The sequence below is a fragment of the Kogia breviceps genome, chromosome 18 (genome assembly GCF_026419965.1).
Source record: "Kogia breviceps isolate mKogBre1 chromosome 18, mKogBre1 haplotype 1, whole genome shotgun sequence".
Taxonomy (NCBI): domain Eukaryota; kingdom Metazoa; phylum Chordata; class Mammalia; order Artiodactyla; family Physeteridae; genus Kogia; species Kogia breviceps.
The window spans coordinates 14,569,673-14,581,595 of NC_081327.1; the positions used below are offsets into that span (position 1 = coordinate 14,569,673).

The 11,923-nt window shown below is 56.3% G+C and overlaps 1 protein-coding gene across 3 annotated transcripts; it reads right to left on the reverse strand.

Annotated features, from left to right (window-relative positions):
- Positions 1-303: 303 nt before the first annotated feature.
- KIRREL2 (kirre like nephrin family adhesion molecule 2) lies at positions 304-8,554 on the reverse strand. 3 transcript variants are annotated; one of them, XM_067019029.1, is made up of 16 exons: positions 8,308-8,554; positions 7,925-8,074; positions 7,162-7,311; positions 6,840-7,000; positions 6,312-6,462; positions 5,941-6,046; positions 5,676-5,824; positions 5,219-5,346; positions 4,995-5,127; positions 4,587-4,687; positions 4,207-4,426; positions 3,639-3,743; positions 3,224-3,324; positions 2,809-2,874; positions 1,254-1,292; positions 392-984 (listed from the first exon to the last, which is right to left on the reverse strand). In XM_067019029.1, exons 1-16 carry the CDS (start codon positions 8,357-8,359, stop codon positions 913-915), a joined length of 1,884 nt encoding a protein of 627 aa, XP_066875130.1. In that variant the 5' UTR covers positions 8,360-8,554; the 3' UTR covers positions 392-912. The 3 variants fall into 3 exon arrangements, with proteins under 3 accessions (XP_066875128.1, XP_066875129.1, XP_066875130.1); XM_067019027.1 differs by having other exon boundaries at positions 304-1,292; positions 8,308-8,549; XM_067019028.1 differs by having other exon boundaries at positions 311-1,383.
- Between the last annotated feature and the right edge of the window lie 3,369 nt (positions 8,555-11,923).

Below are 11,923 nucleotides of genomic sequence, written 5' to 3' on the forward strand. Positions count from 1 at the left end.
CCTAGCCTCTCCTTCGCCCCCTGCCATTCAGGGCTCACTTCTTTGTCTCCTCAAAATGCAGTGTAGAATTGTCTTCCCCAAGCTGACTGGGGCAGTCCTGTCATGTGTGTGCATCTGTGCATGTATGTTTGTGTAGATGTATCTTAAAAGAGCCTAGAGTGCTCAATGGGTAGCAAAGGGCTGGGGGGCGGCTCATGGTTTTTTCTACAGCCACTTCATAGTCTAAGCTAAGAAGAAGGGCCTTGGGGCAGCTTCGATGGACCCCTTCTTTGATAGACAGTAATAATGCCAGGAGAATCTCTAAGACATTCACTTCGCAACTTTTTTTATTAAACATAAATATTCTCATTCTCAGATTCCAACACCACCCCCTCACCCCCCCCAACCCCACAACAGCTCTCACCCTATCCTTACTCCTTGGGTCCAGTTCTTCCAGGGCCTTTAAGGAAGCTAGACAAAATCAAGATAGTGACCATCTTGGATTCCCAGGGAGTGAATGGCCATTTTGGCTGCAATTCCATGGGTGAAGCAAAGTGCCCCTTGAGGAGAGCCAGAACACGTCCTCCATCTTAATCTGCCTTATGTTGCCTTTCTTCTCAATGCAGGTGGTCATCTTGAAATACCTTCTTTCAGTGTTTGGAAACAACTTCCTTCTCTGCCCCTAACTCCCATCACCCCCTGTCCCCCCATCCCTCTGCAAAGGGTCCATGTGCCATCTTGAATCTCTTTTACACAGGGGAAGAGGCAGGCACAGTGGCCTTCTTGCTCCCACTTGGGGCATCCCCTTTGGCTGAGCTGACTGTGTATCAATGACCCAGACAATTGTAACAATCTTTCCCTCCCCTCAGTGCTCCATTTTGGAAGAGTAAGGTCGCCGACTTGTTCTGGTTCCTCAGAAATCAGGACAATCCATTATGGCAAGTTGAAGATCCCAGGACTCTTCAGTTGGAGAGATGTCACACATGAGTCTGGAGACGTGGGTGGCTGGGTGTGGGGAAGGCAGCATATGGGAAGGGGGGAGTGCTGGGGGCCAGATCTGGGGGTCCAAAGGCTGTGGGTTTGATGTAGCTGGTAAAAGCTCGAGGATGGGGTGTGGTGAGATAACCTGCCTGGGATCTATATAATCTGCAGGGGGGGACAATGCCCAGATGTGTTTTGAAATCATAGAAAGCAGGGGTCCCTGGAGGTCCAAGAGGGGGGGAGGGTGGTAGGAAGAGACCTCCTCCAGGGGCTTCTCCAAGGCTCAGGCTCACACTGACTCCTCGGACCTTGTAGTAACCATTGGTTGGGTCCTGAGGGGACAAAACGGGACTCGGTAAGGTATGTAAGGGTACGGCGGGGTGAGGGTCACTGATGGAGAGACACACTGAGATAGAGCCAGACCTAGGGGAAGACGAAAAGATAGAAACAGGAGCAGTCAGAGACCCAGAGACATATAGACTGGTAGAAGAGCAAAGTGACACAGAAAAACAGTGAGAAGAGATGAAGGGACAGAAGGAGATGGGCAGAGAAAGACAGAGACAGAAGGATATAGGCCTGTTGAGGGGTGGTGGTGTGGAAGGAGATGCAGAGGGAACAAGAGAGAGAAATGGAGATCAAGATGTTCATTCATTCATTTGCCCAACAGCCCTGAGGTTTTGATTCTGTGTCATGCCCTGTGCTGCATGCCTAGACATCTCTCACTAGGATAGACCTAGCCCTGTCCTCATGGAGATCCAGGCCAAAGGAGAAATGATGAATCACTAGATAGAGCCAGGAAGGTCAGGGTTGTGATGGAGGACGTTCAGGGAGTGACTGGGACAGAGATGGGGGAATCTTCAGACCGTGATGGGGAAGCTTAGCTCACAGTGGTCATGGCTATGACAGGTGAAACACAGACAGAATGATCAGGGCTAGGAGGAGGGAAGCATGAACTTTCTGGAACCAGAAATGTTTGAGTTGAGACCAGAGGAATGATGGAGAGAATTAGGTAGGTATGTGAAGAAAGGTAGGAGTGTTTCGGGCCAAGAGAATAGCATGTGCTAGGTACAGAGAAGAGAGAGAAGGGCTCTGGATTGGGGACTGGGGTCAGTGGGGCCTAAAAGAGATGGGACCCTAAAGGATGTACAAGTTTGGGGAAATGTGAGGCCAGTGTGGAACCTGGTAGGTAGAAGGGGCCTTGGGTGAAGCAACCAGGGAGAGGCATCTAGGCCTGAAACATGACTGTGATGGGGAAAGCACAAGCAGACCGAACCTTGATCTGGGGCTCAAGATGGAGGCCAAGGCTGGGGCAGATATGTGGACATAGTCAGCAGATAAGCAAACTGAGACTGGAGGTGGGTGAGACAGCCCAGGAGGCAGCAAGAAGTGGGTGGAGGGGGTTAGCTGCCAGCTCTAGGGGCAACAGAATGAAAAAGGAGGTAACAGAAGTAGAGAGAGGGACTTCTCTGGTGGCGCAGTGGTTAAAAATCCACCTGCCAATGCAGCGGACACGGGTTCGAGCCCTGGTCTGGGAAGATCCCACATACCACGGAGCAACTAAGCCCTTGTGCCGCAACTACTGAGCCTGTGCTCTAGAGCCACAACTACTGAGCCCGCATGCCACAACTACTGAAGCCAGCACACCTAGAGCCCATGCTCTGCAACAAGAGAAGTCACCGCAATGAGAAGCCCATGCACCACGAGGAAGAGTAGCCCCTACTCGCCACAACTAGAGGAAACCTGCACGCAACAACGAAGACCCAATGCAGCCAAAAATAAAAAAATTAAAAGAAGTGGAGGGAGAGTTGGAGATACAGTGAAGGGAGCCCCTCTTTTCCCAACACTTACCTTGGTCTCTAGAGCTCCTTCCTCATCCAGAGCCAGGTCACTGTGGTCTGTGTGCACGATGGGGCCCTGGGGTAGGGTGCTTAGTGAAAGGGAGTGTAGAGGATCCTCTGGCCCCAGTGCCAGACCCCAGAGACCCTCAGTTGAAGATCTGAGGCCAGGCAGGAGGGACTAAGGGCACCTGAGAGCTGGGGTCTGGACTCAGGACAACAAGGAGCCCTAGGGACATATTGGGTCTAGGGAATAATTGGGTCAGGGGTGTATTTGGATTTGGGGGATATTTGGATCTGGGGATCACTGTTGGGACTACAGCTCTTTCTGAGTTTGGGGCGCCCAGTTGCGACTGGGATCACAACTGGGACTGGGTTACTATTTGGGTCTTGATGTACCGTCAGGTCTTGGGACCCTGGCATCCTACCTGGTCCTTGCTGCTGCCTGTCTCCTCCTCGGGACCCCTCGAACTGGAGCCATTGCTGCTCCCTGGGATTCGCACCAGATTCCTTTGCTTGGAGAATGAGGCTGAGGCCAGGGACATTGGGGGTGGGGGCAGAGGTAAATGATGGGGCTGGGTCACGGTCTGTGGAGACCAGTGAGCAGGAAGAGAGGACTGGGGCAAATCAGGTTAGGAGACTGGGAGAGAACCCTGGCCTAGGAGAGTAAGGGGTGTGTGACCCTGAGGAAATGGAGTTAGAGCTTGAGCAGGGCATCAGGTCCTGAATGTGAGCCAAGGCCAGTGACGGTCTAGAGAGGCAGGACTGGGACCAGGTCCCAAGGCCAGGCCAGTCAGTGGGCAGGGCCTGTGTATGGGCCTGGGATGGGGCTCAGGTACTGACCCTTGCCGTGGCGCCAGCAGCAGAGGGCCACCCCAGTGATGACCATAAGGAGAGTCGTGGCCACAGCGGCCACTCCAGCCACAATCCGCACGGTGGGCAGCAAGTCTGTGGGAAGAAGACGAGGTTCCTGAGGATGCTGAGCAGGAACTGGGGAACCGGGCTTGGGGCTTTTGTAGGGAATCTCTGGGTTCAAAGGTCACCAAGTTTGGGGATTCCAAGTTTTGCAGTCCCCTAGCTTGGGGTCCCTGGGTTTAAGGACTCATGAACTTGAGGTTTCACAAGTTTAAACTCCCTGGCTTTAGGGAGTCTTAGACTTTGAGGGTATTTTTACTTTGCCTATATTTGGAGGTTGCCTTCTTTAGAGCCCCTAAGTGTGAAGGGTCTCTCAGTTTAGGATTCCGTATTTGAGGGAAATTATTGTTTGGGGATCTCAGGATTCAACGGACTCATAGTTTTGAGGCTCCCAAGGTTTGGGGGTCTCTGCACTTGAGGATCCTCTGTTTGGGGGTTGTGGCATTTGGGGGGCTTGAAATATTCAGATTTGGGGTCTTTGGGCCCAGGGTCTCACCTCTACGTCCCAGGCTGACCTGGGTGCCTCCTTCGCCCAGCCGGTTCCGGGCAGTGCAGTTGAAGCCCCGGCTAAAGTCGGACTCCTGGGTCCCCGAAATGTGCAGCACAGAGATCAGGCCTGGACCCTGTCCCCCGCGGCCCTCTGGGGCTGGGAATGTCTCCACCAGGAACCGACCTCGCGACCCCGCCGTCAGGAAGCCCTCATCCCAAGACCAGACCTGGGGGCACAAAAGAGGAAGGTCACTGAGGAGACGAAGGACGGCAGGAAGAGGAGGTCAAGGTGTCGGGAGTCACAGGTAATCACAGCAGTTTGGGGAGTCCGGCTAGGAGGTCTGGGATCACCGCTGGAAGGGCCATGAGAGTGGGGACTTTCCTTACCACGGCTTCTGGGGAGGGGGAGGCGAAGACTAGACACTGGAGGCGGGCGGGGCCCCTCAGGAAGGCGGGCGCAGAGTGCAGGGCGGTCACCACTGGGGGAGCTGGTTTGGAGATTGTGGACCAATCAGAGAGGCCCCGCCCCCGCCCCTCCCCCCCGGCCCGTTCTCAAGCTGGCGAGGCCAGGCCTGGGCACTCCCCACTAACCCCAGCCAACTAGGCCATGCCTCTCAGCAAACTTCGAACCCCTCTGAGGCTTGCCTTCCCTAGGTCCCGCTTCAATCCAAGGGCCCCAGCCGTCAGTTAAGCTCCCTTTCTCAAGGCCACGCCCACTCCCATGAGCCCTCGCCCCCTCTGCCCACTTCTTATCCCAGGACACGCCAGGTCCACTAGGAAGCACCGCTTTCTCACCGTTCACAGTCAACCTAGCTTCCGCAGCGCCGCCCCCCAGGCCCGAGAGCCCCGGCCCGGCTCTGCACACGTAGTCGCCTGCATCCTCCGGCCCCACCGCGAGAAGACGCAGTGTGGGCCCGGAGGCCAGCACCTGGGATAGGGAAGGGGCGTCAGGGGCACGACCATGGGAGAAAGCCCCATCTACTGCCAGCCATGGCCACAAGCCCCAGGTCTGGCCTCACCTGCGCGTCCCCGCGGCGGGTCCAGGTGACCCGTGGAAGCGGATTCCCGCGCCAGACACAGCTGAAGGAGGCGTCTTTCCCTACGTCCACGGATAAGGGTTTCGGCTTTGCCTGCAGAATCGGCCCGACTGGAGGAGACAGAGGAGGGGTCACATGACCAGGGAGGGATGAAACTTCTGACTTGGGATCAGCCACTCAGAAACGACACTCCCAAGGGCCATTGGGTTTAAGCCCCCAGTTCACAACTCAGCTCGTACGTCCGGCTCACAAGCCCCGGCCCCGCTCTCGCCTCGCCCCTACTCCACTTTGGTACTGATCCAGCACAGCCAAATCCCGCCTAAATCCTACCTCGGCCCCACCACCTCCCGTAGTCCCGTCAGAGCCGCGCCTCACCGTAGCCCCAGTCCCATTTCTCTCACCCCACTTTGGCCACACCCACGGCCCCGCCCCTGCTCACATCGCACATCCAGCGCTGTGCTGCGGTTGGCGCTACCCACTGCGTTGCTGACCTCGCAGGACACTGGCGCAGTCAGGAATGAAGCGTCCGCCACTACCTCCAACATTGGCCCGCGGGCCCCAAGCACAGGGGAGCCCCCCTTTGCCCACCTGCGAAGGTGGTGGGCTGTGTTGTCCTTGTTCCCGAAGCACACCTACTCACGTCCTAGCCCCAGCCCTCCCCAAGCCTGTTCTCCTGGCTGGGGAGGAATGATCTGCGTGCTCACCTATAGCCGGTGACAGGAGGCTGGGCTGTGGCCTGGCATAGGAAAGTGACCTTCTCTCCCTCCTGCACTGTCTGTGGTTCTGCAGACAGAGTCACCACTGGGGGGTCTGTAGAGGTGAGTCAGTGGTCAGCGGTGGGCAAGGACACCTCCACTGATGACCTAGTAGTCCAATTCTCAGGTCCTCCACCCCAGGAGTCGGAGTCCCCAGTCCCCTCTTCCCTTTCAGCTAGGAGTCTAGGCTTCCAGTACCCAATTCCCCCAGGGACCCGAGGTCCACAGCCCTGTCCTTTCTCATACCCTGAAGTCCAGGCCCCAGCTCCCTCTTTCCCCAAGGACCTCAGGCTCAAGGCCCAGTGTCCAACTGCACTCACACTGCAGGCTCAGTGTGATAGCTGTGTCCTTCCCCGCAGGCAGGGCCTGGCTCCGAGCCCGGCAAACCAAGATGGCTCCATCATCGTGGCTGGAAGGGGTCAAAGATAAGATGCTCTCTACTGACCCAGTGGTTCCTTCCTTCAACAGGGTCTGTAGGTTATGAATAATAATGATGATTTCATCTACCCTTAGGTAGTACTTACTTTATGTCAGGCACTCTTCTAGGCATTTATAAATATTACTTTATTTAATCCTCACAACTATCCTAGAGGTGCATACTACTATTAACTCCATTGTACAGATAAGTAAACTGAGGGACGGAGAGGTTAAGATCAACTAACGAGTGGCTGAGCCAGGATTTGAACCTAGGTAGTCTAGCCCTAGAGCCCTTATACTTAAGTACGTACCAAGGATCCCAAGCCTTGAATCCCTGCCCTCCCATGCCTCCTCTTGACGAGCTTGTGGTCTGAGTGGATCCCCAAATTTCTCTGAATGAGCAAGGGCTGGCACAGAGACTTGGACCTGACCTGGCGGAAGGTGGCCCCGTCTAGCTGGACCCCATCTCGGAACCACAGCAGCTCAGGGGTGGGGCGGGCATCCCCACGGCTCCGACAGGTCACATTCGCAGGAACTCCAGCAACCAGAGACACAGAGGGGCCACCCAGCACCTGGGGGGGTTCCGGAGGCACTGTAGGGTGGATCTGGGGTCAGAGCTGGATCCTGGGCCCAGAGACCGTTATCTTCCCAGCTCTGACCGACCACTCCTCCATTCTCCCCCGACTCTCATATTCCCAGCTAGCTCTGGCGGTCCCCCTGGGCTCCCCAGGGACAAGCGGGCTGGGTCCTCACCCAGCACGTGCAGTTGGGCTCGTCGAGAGCGGAGGCCTGCTTGTGTAGCTTGACATTCGTAGGATGCTTGATCCTCTAGCTCTACGGGCCTGATGTGGAGGTCGTGCTGGCCACTGGCTGCATTCCCTGATATCCAGTACCGGGACCACCCTGGAGTCAGGGAAAAGGCAGTCACACCATGGTTCTGAGTTCTTGGCCCCAGGCCTCCATCCCCAGACATCCCACACCAGAAAGACACTACCATAAGTGGGTGCTGGGCCAGAGAGACACTAATCCTCTCCCAATCCAGAGTTGCTGCAAACTTGCATGAGGGTGGGGTGCGTGTGTGTGTGTGTGTGACAAATTCAGGAAAAAAAAAAAGCAAGAAAACAATTGCCATAAAAGTCAGATTAGATACTACCTCCTGGGTGAGGAGGGAGTGGGCTATGACAGGGGAAGGGAATAAGGAGGGCTTCTGGGGAGCTGGCAATGGACCTGGGTAGTCGTTACATGACTGTCTATTTTAGAATTATTTGGCAAATCTTCCATTTATGCTTATGAGCCTTTCTGCACTTATGCAATATTTTACAATTAAAATTAAAATTCCCAAACCCTATGGGTCACCTCCAAAGAAGAAGCTGAAAATTCTGAACTCCCAAATGTTTCCTTGAGCCCATTCATTTCCCAAACTTGAAAACGTCAAAATAGAAACTTCAGTTATAGCCCAAGCCCAACTCCCTCACCCTGGAGTCAACCCCTCCCTGAATAGATAGAACAGCCTCACCTGGCAGGTCTCTTTCACCCCCTAGAGCCAGCCCATCCTTAGTCCACTGAACCAGCCCCCAGTATTCACCCAGGGCACAGGGCAGACGGGCCTCGTTCCCCAGCAGTACTACGAGGTCATCTGGCTGTTGCAGGAAGTGGGGTGACAGGCCTAGGAGAGTGGGGCGGAGGAGCAGAGCAGAGCTTAGCACATTCAAGAGTTCCCTCACTCGGGAGGGAGTTCAGTCCCCCATCCTCTCTGCCCTCAGATCCAGAAGCCCAGGGTCCCAGAGCTCTCCTCCCTCGGATCTAGGAGTCTGAATCCTCAGCTGCACTTACCACAGTAAAGCGACAACTGGCAAACAACCCTCTCTTGTATTTATCTGCCCCTGGCCCTCGCGGTACCTGCACGCCCTCTGAGGCAGAAGAAGAGGACAAGGAGTGCGGGGACCAGCATCCCGAGTGTGTGTCCCCCAAGATCCAGCAGACTTGCTGTTGCACTGGCTTCCCTGCCAGCTCCTTCCTCGGCAGCACACCTCCCACCGCTCTAGCCTGGAGTCCCCTTCGCTCCCAACTCTTTGCTCCAGGCTAGAAGCACCCCCTGTCTCCGCCGCAGGCTCCGCGGCTCTGAAACGCAGGTCAGTTCCGCGCGCTCCGTCTCGGAGAGACCCTGGAGGGCCTGATGCCCCTCGCCCCGCCCCGGCCGCCTTCTGGGAGACCCGCCCTCTTCCCGCTGAGAAACTCTCGCGGCCCAGACGCGGATGAATGGGGGCACGCAGGGCCGGGTCCCCCCAGCGGGAGGACACCCCAGCGCCCTTTCAGTCTGGGAGCTGGAACACTGGCTGGGTTGGACACCTGCACCCTGCCGGGATTGGGGGGTGGCTGGGGGTGAGGAGGAGGGAGGGGAGGGAGTGGAAGAAACTTGCTCAGCCCGGGTCCTGGAGGGACCGCGCTGAGTGGAAACGGAGCTATAAACGGGAACCCCTGGGGACTCGCTAGTTTCCGCGCCCCGGAGAAGCCGGGCCCAGGGCTCCTCTGGGCCTGGTGGGTCAGGAAGAGGGCACCGTGTTTGCCTGGGGGGCAGCTGGGATCCCTCGAGAAGGGGGGGTTCAGCTCTCCCCACCTCAAAACCCCTTCTCAAAATATCCCTCTGCCTGCCTTGTTGCCGCTGCACACCATAGCACGTCCTAAGATCCAGGAATCCAGACCCGCAGCCCCTCCTTTCCCAGGACCCTGCGGTCCGGGACCACCCCCTCGCCCCACTCAGCCGTGGTTGCCGGGCGACGGCTGGGAGGCGGCGGTGTCCGGGCTGAGTCAGACGGGGAGGCTGGGAACCACGCAGCTTGTCCTGACGGCTACATGCCGCCCAGCTGGGGCGTTCCCACGCTGCCGGCCCGCGGTGCGCTGCGCAGCTGGCCGGGCAGGTGGGAGGGACCCTGAGCCGACAGAGCGGGGGCTGGAGGCCTGGGGGCCTGGGACCCTGGGTCTGACATTCTTGAGCCTGTAGGGACTGGGGCTCCACCCTCTGTTGTTCCTGAGCTCAGATTCTTGTGTCCCTAAATAGCAGGGGCGTGGATCCCCAGGATTCTAAGACTAGGGGTTCAGACCTCTGAGGACTGAGATGCTAATGGCCTGAACTCCGAGTTTCTGAGGAGTTGGGGACTCAGCTAGCTCCCCTGCCTGCAGCAGAGTGCAGTTGGGAAAGGATGACCTGGGGTCAGAAAATCTGGCCTTAAATCTTAGAGTCAGTGGATTTAACCACCAATCTCTCTCCCACCCCCACGCAGGCCCAGGAGGATTTGAAAATCAACAGACAGTGAACATCTGCCCTAAGTCCTGTGTGTGCATGGGGTGTGGGGTGGGAAGGACTGGAGGCCTGAACTCCCAGGTCCTTGGGAAGAAGGGGCCTGGACTCCTGAGTCTGAAAGGGTAGATCCTGGGGGCCCAGACTTCTAGAACTCTTGGCTTTTGTTTTGGGGATCCAGCCCCTGGATTTTGAAACAGGATGAGCTTGGGTCCAGGACTCCTGAGTCTTGGGGTGGAAGTCAGGTAGTAAGGCTGTTTTTCCAGACACCTGACATCGTTTCCCCTTCCTGGCTCTCTGGGGCCACAGACATGGAAAGATGGAGAGCCTGAGGTCCCAGGAGCATCCAGAGAAGGAAAACATCCAAGGTGGAGGGTGGAAGGTTTGTGCTAATTAAAGGTCCCAGCAATGGACAACTCTATGCCCTGGCCCCGAGGGACACCATCTGGTGACGGCGCTGTGAGAGAACCTCCAGCTCTGCATCCAGCCCCATTCCGCAGGAGGCGTGGGGGTGTTGGGAGAGGGAATGTGGGAGGAGGGCAAGGAGTCTGGAATGGGAGGGAAGAAGAAAGATTAGACGGTGCATCAAGCATGGAGGTGTGGGGACTCAGGCCAGTTGCCTCATCTTGTTTCTGGATGAGGACCAGATGGGGGTCATAGTGGGGAGAGAGAGAGAAAACGAGCAGTTCCAATTCCTGCAGGAGATAAGCAGGCAGAAGAAGCTTATCCCATGTGGGTGTGTATGTGCACACTGGAGTGGGGAGGGCAGGCCAACCAGCATATGGTTATAAAATCCAAAGATGTGACAGTGAGGAGGACTCAGAGATGAAGAAACAAATGAAAGAAAGACACACAGTCAAAGGCTGACTGAGAACAAATATTTATTGAGCTCCTGGTGTGTGTGAGAGACAGAGTATGGGGTGGTGGAGAGATAGAGATGAGAACAGGGACAGAAAGTGAACAACAGAGAAACATACAGGCACAGACAGCGACAGAGTTAAAGGCTGGCTGACATGTAACCACCTAATGGAGAAGGAGAGGGGGGAGAAAGACACTGAGTCAGAGAGGAAGAGTGTCAAGGCGATGGAGAAAGATAGGAAAATAAATCAAGATGGATTGAGGGAGGGAGAGAGACAGAGACACCCAGAAGGCAAGAAGAGACAGAAAGAGATAGAGGGAAGCTGCGTGAACTAGAACTCACAAGGCCCTTGCCAAAGTGTTCCCACACTGGGCTCAGTGCTTGTGGCCTCGGACCCTACCTGTCACTGCTACCCACTCAGATTGCCAGGCACACTTAACGCTTTAGACATTTACACACTCACGCACTGCACAAACTTCCACAGATCACAGCTCACTCTCCCCAGGCTCACACGCATGCTCACACACTCACAAGCACTTCACACGTATGTGTGCACACAGATATCGGCACTCTCCCAGTCCCTCTCATACACCCGTGCACACTCCTCAGCAGAGACCCCTGACGTCACTGAGAGGGGGATGTCTACTCAAAGAAGGGAGGCACTTGAAGGTCAGGTACCAGGGTAGGAAGAGCCGAAGAGTTTTACCCCCACGCTGGGTCCAGCTCTCAGCTCCCCATGCTGAGCTGGGACCTCCTGGGTCTGAACTGCCCCTCCTTACCCCTGGTCCAAGCCAGGCCCTTGGGGTCATGGGGGCTGGGGAGGCACCGAGGAATGTGCCTGGCATGTGCTGACAGGGGATTTCTTGCTCCAGCTGTGCCAGAAGGTTGGGCAGAGGCCTGAAGCTGGAGACGCAGGAGGGTGCCTGGGGGAGGTAACAGTGTGAGGACGAGATTCAACTGAGAACTGGACCCAGCTCTGCCACTGACCGCATCCTCGCTCTCCTGGGCTCCCGGGGCCTGCGCGACTCAGCAGTGGGTCCTCCCTGAGGGGCTATGAGTGGTGAGAGGAGACCAGGGGTGGGAGTGGCACAGGAGAAGAAAGAGAAATAGACACTGACTTCAGGGAAGGAGATAGAGACAGAGAGAGAGAGAGAGAGAGAGAGAGAGGGTGGGGGGAGGGAACTTTAGACCAGGAGAGCACGATAGAGAGAATACAGGAGGGAGAGCAGAGGGGACTTAGGGCAGGAAGAGAGAGACAGAAAGACAGTGTGGGGGAGGGGAGACTGACTCCTGGGAGGAGAGAAAGACAGAGAAGAAGAAGGAAAAGAGAAACAAAGAGAAAAGTAAGAGACGGAGAC